This window comes from Podarcis erhardii (genome assembly GCF_964252035.2).
Source record: "Podarcis erhardii genome assembly, chromosome: Z".
Taxonomy (NCBI): Eukaryota; Metazoa; Chordata; class Lepidosauria; order Squamata; family Lacertidae; genus Podarcis; species Podarcis erhardii.
The window spans coordinates 35,352,034-35,365,984 of NC_138504.1; the positions used below are offsets into that span (position 1 = coordinate 35,352,034).

A 13,951-nucleotide genomic window follows, 5' to 3' on the forward strand; every position below is an offset into this window, starting at 1 on the left:
ACAAGCAAATGGTCCACTAATGGGTGGTTGAAGCATGCTTTGCTCCCCAAGTATGAAGCTGTTAGCCAAGGGTCAGCAACCTTTTTCAGCTGTGGGCTGGTCCACCATCCCTCAGACCATGTGGAGGGCCAGACTATATTTTGAAGGGAAAAAAAATGAATGAATTTCTATGCCTCACAAATAACCCAGAGATGCATTTTAAATAAAAGCACACATTCTGCTCATGTAAAAACACGCTGATTCCCAGACCATCCGCAGACCGGATTTAGAAGGCGATTGGGCCGCATCCGGCCCACGGGCCTTTGGTTGCCTATCCCTGCTGTTAGCAATGAAACTGTTGCTAAAATTGGGGAGAAAAGTGCTGCCATTTTGGAAATGAAAACATCAGCCACAATCACACCATACAGTCATACCTTGGGTTGCAAACGTGATCTGTGTGGGAGGCACGTTCACAACCCGCAGTGTTCGCAGCCTGAAGTGCCGCATCTGCGCACACGCGTGATGTGATTCGGTGCTCCTGCACATGACATCATCTTGCGCTTCTGCGCATGCGCCAAAACCCGGAAGTAACCCGTTCCGCAACCTGAAAATTCGCAACCCGCAGCGTTTGTAACAGGTATGACTGTACGTTTAAAAACAGTATGATGCCACTTTAAACCGACATAGCTCCCCCCCCCCCGAAAAAATATATTGGGAAGTGTAGTTTGTTAAGGGTGCTGAGAATTGTCAGGAGACCCCTTTACTCCTCCAAGAGCTACGGTTCCTAGAGTGGCTTAACAATCAATCGCTCTTTCCAGGGAACTCTAGGAATTGTAGTTCTGTGAGATTAATACCAGGGTCTCTTAACACCTCTCAGCAGCCTTAACAAACTACAGCTCCCAGGATTCTTTGAGGGAAGTCATAGCTGTTTACATTTAAAGCAGTATCATACCATTTGAAGCAGTCATGGCTTCCCTCAGAGAATCCTGGGAGCTGTAGTTTGTTCAGGGTGCTAAACAAGAGGTGCCTACTCACTTCCCAGAGCTATAGTTTGCAGAGTGGTTTAGCAGTCAATTCCTCTTCCCAGGGGACTCTGGAAATTGTAGCTCTGTGAAGGAAGTCACAGCTAAAAACATTGTAACTGCAATTACAGTAAATTAAAAAAACATCCTTCCAGCCAAGGTAAATGGGTGGTATTCTCAAGGTGGCCAGGGATAAATATAAATAAATAAATAAATTTTATTTATATCCCACCCTCCCCAGCCAAAGCCGGGCTCAGGGCGGCTAACAATAAAACAGTACAAAAGTACAGCACAAACAACACTCTAAAATCATTCATTATAAAATTAATTCAAATCAAGCCACTGGCAACCATTGGGCCAGAGCTCCGCGGAGATTGTCGAGGAAGGGAGTCAGGCTGTGCCCTGGCCAAAGGCCTGGTGGAACGACTCTGTCTTGCAGGCCCTGCGGAAAGATGTCAAGTCCCGCAGGGCCCTAGTCTCTTGTGACAGAGTGTTCCACCAGATCGGAGCCGCAGCCGAAAAAGCCCTGGCTCTAGTTGAGGCCAGCCTAACTTCTCTGTGGCCTGGGACCTTCAAGATGTTTTTATTTGAAGACCGTAAGTTTCTCTGTGGGGCATACCAGGAGAGGCGGTCCCGTAGGTACGAGGGTCCTAGGCCATATAGGGCTTTAAAGGTTAAAACCAGCACCTTAAACCTGATCCTGTACACCACCGGGAGCCAGTGCAGCTGGTATAGCACTGGGTGAATGTGTTCTCGCAGCGAAGACCCCATAAGGAGTCTCGCTGCAGCATTCTGCACCCGCTGGAGTTTCTGGGTCAGTCTCAAGGGCAGCCCCACGTAGAGCGAGTTACAATAATCCAGTCTGGAGGTGACCGTCGCGTGGATCACAGTAGCTAGGTCAGGGCGAGAGAGGTAAGGAGCCAACTGCTTAGCTTGGTGGAGATGGGAAAATGTCGCCTTTGTTATAGCTGCAATCTGCGCCTCCATGGAAAGGGAGGTGTCGAAGATTACACCCAAACTCTTAACGGACGGTGCTGGCACTAATTGCGCCCCCGCAAGAGATGGGAGTTGCCCCCCCCAATCCCATATCGTCCCGTCCCAGCCACAGGACCTCTGTCTTCAAAGGATTTAGCTTCAACTGGCTCCCACGTGACCATCCAGCCACAGCTTCCAAACATCTGGTCAGTGTGTCTGGGGCCGAGTCAGGATGGCCATCCATCAACAGATAGAGTTGGGTGTCATCGGCATACTGATGGCAACCCAACCCAAAACTCCGGACAAGCTGGGTGAGGGGGCGCATAAAGATGTTGAAAAGCATCGGGGAGAGTATCGCACCCTGAGGTACTCCACACACCAAGGAGTGGCGCGATGACAATTCCTCAGGCATGAAATGCCTGGGTAACCAGGAATGTTTTTAAATCCATCCTGAAAGTTAATAATTATGGAGACAGGTGCATCTCGCTAGAGAGGGCATTCAACTACTGGGGAGCCACCACAGAAAAGGCCCTGTGGTAGCTCAGTGCCAACCACCAAGGCCTTACCTGCCCATTGTAGGGCCTGTGATGGTTGGTATATCTATTTCAAAAGCTCTCCCCTAAACAAATACACACTGTGCTGAAGTCTGATATGGATTGACCCAGAACAGGTGCTCACAATGCAGGGGCAGCACCTGGAAGAACCTCTCAGGCAGGGTGGATTTGATTTAAATCATTTTTTTATTTTTTGTACAGAAAGACATTCCTGCTGGTATAATCTTAATATTTACAATGAAGGTTTAATTTTTGGAATAATAAATTTTCAGAGTAGTTTTTACAGTCATGTCAAAAATTACTGATTTGGTTATACTATTAGAAATACATAGACAGATAATTATGAAATTATTGTGAGGTTTAATAAGTTAACTGTTTATATTTGGACAACTTTTCTGCTGTACTTTATTGGAAGGAGAAAAATAATCATTTCCTTAAATAACAATTTAAACAATTTATTTAACTAAAACAATGACATTATAGCATATGTATCCATGTTTGTTAACTGATGTGGTTATACATTTTTTTAAGAAAACAAACTTAGACTGAGTTTCAGCACACATCAAAAACTTAAAATAAATCCTTATTTCCTATGAATAGCCTTTGGACTATAATGTAACTTAAATAGAAAACTGTCCATGGGCTGGTAAAATACCAGGTAGACTGGCAACCCTAAATTCATACGCTTTGTAGCAATCTGCAGCCATAAGCATATAGAACCTAAAGTGCATGAATTGGGCTGAATTAAGCATTCAGCTTGGCTATGTAAGTTGCCAGCACACCACAAGAGGAAATGAAGAGAGCAAGAAAGTCTTGCACTCTGAGCCTCTCTTCCTGATTATCATTTTCTGCAAAACGTTTACCTCCACGATATTGGATTTATCTGTTGCAACAGCAGCATGCGTTACCTCCTGGCTACATCTAAATGAGGAAAATGCTAATCTCAGGAAGCCCCAGCAAACCGCTGAAAAGCATTTAAATAAGGAGAGGTTCTGTAGTAAAGCAGGACATTGAGAATGATGTCACAGTTTTGCAGCAAGGAGAAACAGCACCTTTAGGAGACACGTTTCTCTGCTGTTAAACATGCTTGACTTCCTTTTTGGCGAGCTGAGCATCTTTTGAAAATACTGAGATCCATCTTACATTAAGGATTGAACAAAGCGCTCTACATCAGAATAGATTTCAGTGCTACCAGCCTCACAGTAAATATGTTTTTGTGATCGTGGCAACTCTTAAAATATTTTGAGATTATAAAGCGTGTCCATTTGTATTGTTTTATCAGAATGTGATCCACCTGGAAATCTTTTTCAATGAAGGGTGGAATATAAATATTACTAAGTGAATAAACAAACAAACAAACCTTTTTTGAAACTATCACCTTTGAGCATGCCCAAAGCCTTTTACACTCTCAGTACAAGGTGCCCTTTTACTTCATTCCTGACTGTTTGGAATACCCATTGTGTGTTCAAAGCTTCAGGACTTAAAAAAAAAAAATTTAATGCACAAGTTGAAATTCCCCTGCAGAAGAAGTACTTCAGCTTTGAGGACTAGAAACTTTTTAAAAAAATGTACAGGTTGAAATTATTATGCAGAAGTCCTACATTGCTCAGTCAGTATAGCATGAGGCTCTTAATCTCGGATCATGTGTTTGAGCCTCACGCTGGGCAAAAGATTCCAACATTGCAGGGGGCTGGACTAGATGACCCTCGTGGTCTCTTAATAATTCTCTAATTATAAGTACCTCAGTCAACACCCACTGCCTGCAAGGCATATGTAGCTCCCAGCTGCTCCTACCATATTGTGCTTATCAAGTCTACTCGATTAGGACAAAACACCTCAGATTTGTTTTCACTTGCAAACAGCTGCTTATTTTACCTCTCCCCGCTTTGCAAAATCCTGCCTGCACATGTCAATCATCCTTCTCCCCTGCCTCACCACCCTGCCTCAGCTTTACTAGAACAGACTCTTGCCAAATGTTGGGTATTCCTCAAAGCGAAAGCCTTGCTCGATAGATGGAAAGGGATGTTGTTCCTATATTGCCTGAAGCTTTTCTGTAGTAGGCATAAGGTGCTTGGGCCCTCTGCTGATGCTGAACCAGCCTGTCCAAAGCTTCAGAACGGCTCTGCATCAAGAATTCACAACCTTAGATCCCGACAGTTTCATGGAGGCCTGCAATTCCCAAAACTGGTTTAGGAACACAGGAAGCTGTCTTATGCTAGGCTGTCATTAAAATTCTAAATGAGCCAAAATGTAGGAAGCTGTCTAGCTCAGTACTGTCCACACTGACTGGCAGCAGCTCTTGAGGACTGCATGCAGGGAACGTTCCCAACGTCACCTAGAGATGCCACTGAGAATTGAGCCTGGCAGGTTCTGCACACAAAGCAGATGCTCTCCTACTGAGCCATAGTCCATCCCAAGAGTTTAAGTGTCTCCTGCCTCCCAGGGACATTGTTAGAAAAAGCAGCTACTTGTGGCAAGCATGGAGTTCACTGCATCACCTGACCCAGATTGTCCCATGCAACCTGACAGCCAATAATGACAGCCAGACATAGCATCATCCATGTGTATAGAATCACACCACAGAAATTTCCAAAGAGACGGACAAGTTTGTAATTAGCTGTTTCACCTGGAAAATGAAGCCTATCATCTCTCCTGCAGCAACATGTCAAATCAACCTGTAGACCTACTCAGGGCTGACCCACCCATTAACTTCACTGAGGCACTTGCCTCAGGCACAGGCTGAGGACAGCTGAGAGGGGCAGCATAACTGGAAAGAGAAGGGCATCCTCGCCTGCCTTCATTTCTCCTTTGGCGGCTGATAGGAGCCGCCATCCCAGGACAGTTCCTCTGCCGCTGCCCCTTGTTCCTCTATGGCCTCCTTTTTTCTCCCCTGCCAGCTTTGGTGTGTTGAGGGTTCCCTGGGATGCCTCCAGTTGCCTGTGGCAGCAGTAGTGGGTGCCATTTTCTGATCTGCCTCAAACAGCAAAATGTCTTGGACCAGCCCTGAAACTGCATGGCTGTTAAGGATGCAGGGATACCGCGACCAATTTCCAGAGTTATTCAGTAAATGCATTTTCACCTCAGGAGCAATTGTGGCGCTCATCCACAACTCCGAAATCCTGCTGCGTCTCGCAAGCCACAAGGCCCGCTAACGCCATGCCATCCTTGGCCTCCAGCTCAAATTCCCTTTGGCCAACTCTCCGCAGCTAAAACACCTATCATTAAGCTATTTGTTGCACCCACAAATCCCAACCTGCTCGTCAAAAGAGGAAGCTCTAATACAGTTCTGCTCTGCCATTCCCCACAATGCTCAGCTCATACATCTGTGTTCTTCCAGTGTGTAAAAAACAAACAAAAACAAGGGTAGAAACCATGTGTCAGACCAAGGGCCACATTTTCTTCTCAGGCAACCTTCCAGGGGCCACATGTTGCTGGGTGGAGTCCAAGGCAAAAGAGGGCAGAGCAATGGGTGTGAATTTCACCTTTCTATAGCAGTCTTCATTCTGACACGGACCACCATCCAAGCAAGAGGCAATGACAAAGGGCAAAATAAAATGAAGGAGGGTGAAAAGGTATGGACTGTGGCTCGGAGAAAGTTATTAGGGCCAGACAGAGAGGTCCAGGGGGCTGCACTAGGCCCCTGAAATTGAGCTGCCCCATCCCTGGTGCAAAACTCTTCATCCTTTTTTTAGAACATTGCTCTAAGGGACCTGCCTCCAGGTCTTCCAAAAACCAAGATAAGCTCAAGCATGGCTTGTTAAAGGTCCAAACTGAGGAAGCACACCTGGGCCATAGATAAGACAAACCCTGCAACTGATCTAGCTGACTGTGGTCAGCTATAGGCCATAGGGAGAGCTGTAAAGATAGCAGCCAGCGTGGGGGGCATTGCAGATTCCCAAGGGCAGGAGTCTAGGTCTGCAGAGTGTTGGAGGAAGTGGTTAGAGAGAAGCTTCCCCTCCCCTTTGCACAATATCAGAACCTAACAGGGTCATACAGTGAAGCTGAAAGGTTAGCGACTCAGTACAAATTGTATTCCTCCACACACACACACACACACACACACACACACACACATTTTTTAAAAAAAATCGCAATGTTAACTGATGGAACTCACTGCCACAAAATGCTGAAATGGCCCATTGGCTTAGATGTCTTTAAAAAGGGGGTATTATTATTATTAATTCAAATTATTATCTTCCCCATACACTCCCAGGGCATGCTGCTACAAAATATAAAATTAAGAAGCAGTTTAAGACAAATCACAAGAACAGCGGTGGGTCTTAAAAATATTTATCATGGGTGTCAAAGACCAGGGTAAATATCCTCAGTGAATTTTTCTGATAAGGCTACTAATAGCTATTATTCCTGCATTGCAGGGGGTTGGACTAGATGACCCTATGAGTCCCTTCCGACTCTTTGATTCTAAGGCTACTTGTTATTCTGATTATGGAAACTGAGCCTTAATTCATACAAAGGCTTGCAATGGTCTCAGAATGTAGCCTCAGGGCACACCCAACACGCATGCGTCCATGTGCGCACACCCACACCCACCCACAGCTGAATCTTCGAAGGCCGGCATGTCTAAGCATTGCTTTTTTAAAAAAATCCTGGGTTTAACCCATCCAAGTTCTACTCAGAGGAGACCCACTGACATTTATGACCCTAAATTCACCACATCCATCAGTTTCAATGGGTTGACTGTGCTGGACGCAACCTCCAATTTTCACCTTATTTTTAAGTATTTTGGATTTACGCCTCTGTTTTTTCCCCAAAGAGCCCATTGCAGTAAACTTAGGAAGAGCCCAGCTATTGTATCAAGCCCCAAAAGTCCTGTCTTGTCCAGCCTCCTGTTCTCATAGTGGCCAAGCAGATGCACCCAATGGGAAGCCCCAAAGCGGGACCTGATTCCCCTCCCCCATTCTATCCTCACAATCGCCTTGCAAGGTAGACCAAACTAAGAAATTGCTGTGGCTGCCTCAAGTTAGTCCCATGGCCAGTGGGTCTCTCCACCCCCCCATTGTAGGGCAGATAAAAGGCACTGGGGGTGGCAGTGTTAGTGGTGAAGAGGCTGTTTAGGGGTAGAGATGTTTTGCTGCTAATGCATTGCAGGGGGGTTGGCCTAGATGACCCCTGGGGTTCCTTCCAACTCTACAAATCTTGGATTCTAGGGTGAGAGGAAGAAAGGGTGCAACCTAACTTCCCAAGAACAGCTGCCAAGTCCCAAGAAACTGGGTGAATAGAAACCTGCAAGTCTGATCTTCCCATTCCAAACCAGTTTCCTCACAGCCTGTTTTCTCTCTTTTAAGGGTACTAGAAGCTGGATCATTTTGTACATGAAGCCACTGCCTGCCTTTTTTGCTCTCTAACCAACTGAGCTATCCTAAACCCTTGCAACAGACAGGCAAAAACACATCAGAAAGGAAGATCCCAATTTCTGATCTTGTTCCCCCAGCCTTAAATCCTTTAAAAAGAAATGCATTATTTCCTTTTCTTTGCTGAGACCACCAGGACTCCTCTCCCAGGAAACTGTTTTATCATGGACATAAAACACACCTCCTCTTCCCTCCCCCCTCCTCTCTCCATTGCAGTCTTGGGGGTGAACACAGCAATGACACAGATTTCCTTCCTCAAGTTGAGAAATACAAATGATTATTTTTTAAAATAGGAAACGTCACTTGCTCCTCTAACAAACCTTCACCAACGCGGCAATATTTTTGGGGGGGGAGGGGAGAAGGAGGAGGGGCTTGCAGCCAATGTTAGCCCTACGCGGAGTAGACCTATTGAAATCTCTCGTGATGGGACCAACTCAAGTCCTTACATTCCAATGGGTCTACTCCGAATAGTCTGGTGCAGCGCTTGGGTTCTTTTAACGACAGTATTCATTATGACATTCCAGAGGGCAATTATTAATTGTGCATATGATTAATACGGACATGTGTGCACATACTCATTCGCTGGCTATCTCTTCCCCTCCCCTTTCTCAACTGTGGAAACATCTGGGGGGGGGGGTTGTAAAAAAAAAAAAAGAGCTAGTAAACACTACATTGCAGAGGAGGGAACACGAGGAGGAAAACCGTTATTTTCAGGCGGCAGAGAATGAGGCGTGTAGAGAGGCGAGCAGAGATAACTACTGTTGAGATCTAAGGACTTACTCAGAGTAGACTCACTGCAATCAATGTATTTTAGTGTTTGTTTTAAATACTTCCCCTGGTCCTCTGCTTGCAAATTGTTTTAACTGATTTAATGTTATGATTTTATACCTTTGCAGCCCCACTCAGGGACACATTTATGGCAAAAGCTTAGGGTAACTGGCCTTAATATTTTTTGTGTGTTCTGCTGGTACCGGCTGTGTTATCTTACTGCGTAGGATTTGTACCCAGTGTTAGCCCCCCCTCAAGAGTAGACCCCTTGAAATAAAACGAGCATGACTAATTTAAGCACACGGATTTCAAGTGGGTCTGCTCTGCGGGGAACCAACCTTGTGGTTATTAGGGGGTTGTACCCAATCTCCACCACTACCGTAAGTCCTTTGATTTCCAACGGGTCTACTCTATGTAAGACTTACTTGGCTTCTACCCATAGAAAGACCGGCTTTTGCATTCCAATAAACCCTATTCAAGAGTGTACCCACTAAAATGAATAGACCCAAACTAACTATACCCCTTATTTTCAATGGGTCTACTCTTAGGAGGTCGAATATTAGCCGAAACCTGGAGGCTGGCTTTTATTTTTGGAGGAGTTAACTTTCTCACACCATTTTCTACGAAGACTTAAATTGCCAATAGAATAAAGACCTAACTTTATTGCACTGTTTTCCTGTGCGGATTTAGAACTCTAATAGAATGCCTCTCTGTACCTAACCTTATCGCAGTTTTCCATGCAGATCCAAACCCCCAGCATTTTGTGTGTGTGAGTGAGAGGGAGACATGCATGAAGTGACGCGCTCGTCGACCCCCACTCCAGCTCAGGAATAATGCAATCCCTCTCCCCCACATGCTGCTGCTCAGCCATGTAGAAATAGCCCCCACCCACACACTGCAAAAATCCATGCCTCTCTTCCACGACCACCAACCCATTTCTTCCTCTTGCTGCCTCTTCTACTTACCCAAAGCTCCGTGCCCCAACTCATGGCTCCAGCGACGGGTGGGCTAGGGGGCCGGCCCTGGGTGCGATATTCAACGCCGGGGGGTCCACACCCCCTCGTCCTTCGCCTGCCACCCCAAAAGCGAGGCCAGCACCCCTCCAAACCGCTTGCAAAAAGAGCATAAGCTTGCAAAACTACAATATAGCAACAATAATAGAGCTTTGTGCCCTTGATTTGATTGCTTGCTAGGTTGCCTCCTCTCGTGGCTATTGTTGCTACCACCTCATTGCTGCCTCCAGAGCAAAATGGCCAAAGCAGCAGCAGCGGCAGCAGCAAAATCAAGCGAGTAGCTCTCAGAGTAGTAAAGGGAGGAGACCCAGGGAGGAATTGACAGCACCTGGGAAGCGCGCATGCGCCCGGCAGTAAGGCGCATGCAAGGAGGAGGGGGGGATTCAGTAGTCTGGTGCTGGGATTGCGCAGGCGCCAAGAGTGGGCTCAACTGATGCTCCAGGGGAATTTTATTTTATTTTATTGAGCCAAGCTGTCAAGTGAAGCTCCTCAAATCTCAGTGCAGCATCCTAAGGCTTTGCAGCAGAGATGCAACTGTGGTACAGATTTGGTACAGGTTTTCTTATTTCGTTTTGTAATGCAGAGAAAGCAGAAAAAAACCCAGTTATAACTACAGATAGAAACGAAAAGATTAAAAACAAAACTATAGAATAGGCACGGAGAATGAGTCCATTTGCATTTGGGTTAAAATGATGAAGTCCAGCTCATAAAAAGAAGAGCATGAATAAACTTTGCCTTCACGTAAAGAATATTAATGTAATCTCATTATCAAGTATAGTTCCAGATGCCTTGAAAAATATTAGATGGTGGAGTTTCAGAATGTGGCCCACTGTGGCACATGTAAACGGACAGGAGGTGGAACCCAGAGACCACCACCCATAATTCTATATTTGAGAATATTTGGCATGCACACTGCAACCCCCAAATCCTCCTCCTCCTTTTACACACATAAGCCATTGCAAAATGCTTCCAGGTGCTTCACAGGAAGTGTGGTGAAGTGGTTAGAGTGTTGGGAGAGCAGGGTTAAAATGGGCCATGGAGCTTGCTGGGTGACCTTAAGTGAGTCACTGCCTAGCTGACTATCCTACCTTACAGGATTGTCATGGGAATTAAATTTGGGGGGGGGGGACCATATATGCCACCTTCTTCACTGTGCTGTGTTTCCAAGTGATGCCCACTGCAGTGTTGAATAGCCACTACAAGAAGGTCCCATACTCAGACAGACTTTGTATTTGTGGTCAACCTCAAGTGGAAGACATTGCTCATTATCTGTTGCCTGCTCCTTATGTAGAGACCCAGAATATCAGTTTCTGAAACCTTTGATCACACAAGCAAGCAGGTGCATCCCAGCAGAAGTAGTTGGGTTTCTTCTGAGTGACAATAATAGCCTCGTAGCAGACAGAGGGGCTCCTCTATGCACTGACTGTCCCTCCCCCCCCAAAAAAAATCAGAAAAAAATAGTTAGATGCAATCATTATAAATTGTTGTGATTCAGAGTTTAGTTTGAAAGCAAACTGGAATTGAGTTTGTTGGTGTCTCCTATAACCTCTCTCTTACTTCATGTAAAACAGGTGTAGGTATAAAAATGTTGTTTATATAAAAAGGTAAACAATATTCACACAAGGCATCAGATCAAATCCAATATAGCAAATCCAAAATACCAACTGGTATTTTACCTTGCTCTTCAGCCAAAAACGCTATCAGAGTCACTTAAAAAAAAATTCCTCCAGGTTATTATTATCTTTAGAGACATGGCACCAAAGGGAAAGTGGATTGGGAGGGAGAAGGAAAGAAGCAAACTCAGCAACAAGATTGTAGATACAAGAACTATGGAGCACAGTGGGCCCTACTTTGAAGTAGGAGCATAGGTTTATGCTAATTAGGCTGCAGTTCTTTAGCTACAGTACTTACATGGGGTCAAGTCCCACTTTACTGATTTGAAACTTAACTTCTCCGTATACATGTATGGGATTGCCCTTCAAAAGCTACTGTTTCAGCTGATGATTTCCTAGGGGCAGTTTCCAATTCCCCTCACCCCTGACCTTTGGCCATGTTTTCGGGGGCTGGTGGGAGCTAGAGTTTAACAACATCTGAAGGTCATCAGCTTTGGTACCACTTTTACAGAGACAGTTTTATTACAGTTGCATGGGCCCCTTAAAGACTAACAGATTTATTGTGGCATAAGTTTTGGATGAGGGCAAGTAGCTCAGGGGTAGAGCACCTGCTTTGTATGCAGGTCCCAGGTTCAGTCCCTGGGATCTCCAGGTAAAACTCCCATCCTGAAACCCTAGAGAGCTGCTGCCAGACAGTGTAGACAGTACTGCGCTAGATGGACCAATAGCTTGTTGCTTCTTTTTTAAAATCATACCTTTAGTTACAACCAGGAAGACTGGAATCTTATTTTCTTTGAGGAGGGGAGAAGACTATAACTCAGTGGTATACTCTTAAGAAGGCCCTCAGGTTCAATCTCTGGCATCTCCATGTAGGGCCGGGGAAGCCTGCAAACATGACCTGAGTGCCCTCTTGTGCGGTTGTTCCCAACAACTGGGATTCAGAAACAGGCTGCAGCTGGAGGTGGATGTAAGCGGCAGTGGCATAGCGTGGGTTGTCAGCACCCGGGGCAAGGCAAGTAATTTGTGCCCCCTAACCCATGGATTTGCGCCCCCTAACCCGTGGATTTGCGCCCCCTAACCCTAACCCCCAGATGTTGCGCCCGGTGTGGCCGGCCCCCCCTGCACCCCCCACGCTACGCCACTGGTAAGTGGAGGTGTGCCAAATCAAGCCAACAGGTTCATTCAGTCCAGCCTCCTGTTCTCACAAGGGCCCATCGCAGCAGATACACTGCATCGTTTGATGATGCCCTCTCATTTCTACTTTGCTTTGGGTGGCAACACTGCATTTCTTTCTCACTGTGCATGATGGACCAGGAGTCAGCTTCGCCTGTTGAACAGCAGCCTGAAAGGGGGGGGGGAGGCAAGGCAAAGTGACTCGTACCCAGTCCCAGTCCACAACCCATGCCCATGCCCAGACCAATGCCCAGTCCCAGACCAATGCCCCACAGCCAGTCGCAGTCCACTGCCCATGACTGGACCTGGGCCAGGGTGTGGGGCAGCACAGAGGGTCTCTGTTTCAATCATAGTCTCAGAGAGCAGCCGACAGACCTCAAGGAACTGTTGCCAGTGAAGAAAGACTGAGATACACAGATCACTCGTCTTACCCTGTATGAAGAAAAGTTGTGTCTTGTTCTGCCCCCAGGGAATCCCGATTTCCATGAAATGTGGGACCAATTATAATCATTACTTTATTTATATTCCACTTTTCCTCCAAGGAGCTCAAGGTGGCGGTACACAGTTCTCCACCTTCCCATGTTATTCCCACAACAACCCTGTGAGGTAGATTAAGATGAGAGGCAGCGGCTGCCCCAAGGGCATATACCCAGTGAGCTTTATGGTGGGGGGGAGAGGGGAGATTTGCATCCTGTCCTAGTCCGACACTCTAACCACGACACCACATGGCCTCTCATTGAGTCATTTCCTTTAATATTGGTTATAGAAAACAACGTGGTAAAGGAAAAAAATACTACTATATATGATGGTAGTGTTGTAAACAAAAATTGCCCTTTTCCTTTATGGGGTATCCAAGAGCCCATATAGAGTCCTTACATAGGTTCCCTATTGGTAGGAGAGAATAACAGAGGCCAACCAGAGAATATTGAGAAGCAAAGCAGCTAGTAAGGTTGATCTTTATTGATCTGTTGCAACAGGGTGCTCCCCTCACCCGCAGGAGAGAGGAGGGACCCCGAAAAATGGCACACAAGGCCTTATAAAGACTTTTGAAATTCCCATCCTGTAGATCAAGACCAACCCCAGAAACATCATACATACATCACAGAAGGTGTGTAACCTAAGACCACACCTCAGATACATCACACCTACATCACAGAAAAGGTGGTCTAAAACAGAAATTTGAATATTGTTTTTCTCCTGTTGTTGTTTATCTCCTGCCTGGCAGGTTACTTGATTGGATTGCCTGGGGAGCCTGGCCAGTCTTTTGTAGTGACTTAGTTCCTGGGCCAGTTCACAGGCTCACACCCTATTCAAACACAGACATACCCTTAAGACAGGATTTGTGAAGGAAAAGACAATGGGGAGGCTTTTCCACTTTGACCTTGCAGAGAAAACATTTGCTCAGTTTAGGAATCAAAATGACTTCAGGTCGGTCTTCCTGTGCTGATCTATGTACGTGCGGTTATGAACATTACCATATAT

General features: G+C 45.9%; 1 protein-coding gene across 14 annotated transcripts in view; it reads right to left on the bottom strand.

The window, feature by feature from the left end:
* The window catches only part of FNBP1 (formin binding protein 1), a 129,548-nt gene extending 119,553 nt beyond the window's left edge, over positions 1-9,995 (bottom strand). For 13 of the 14 annotated variants that reach the window (XR_014152533.1, XM_081847050.1, XM_081847049.1 and 10 more), the window contains exon 1: positions 9,636-9,806. Coding sequence is in view for 13 of the 14 variants with exons in the window: in XM_081847050.1 (XP_081703176.1) it covers positions 9,636-9,659 (24 nt within the window). In the remaining variant the exon portion in view is untranslated. Of the gene's footprint in view, positions 1-9,635 lie in introns of all 14 variants that reach the window. The other variant, XM_081847045.1, reaches the window with a different exon arrangement.
* Between the last annotated feature and the right edge of the window lie 3,956 nt (positions 9,996-13,951).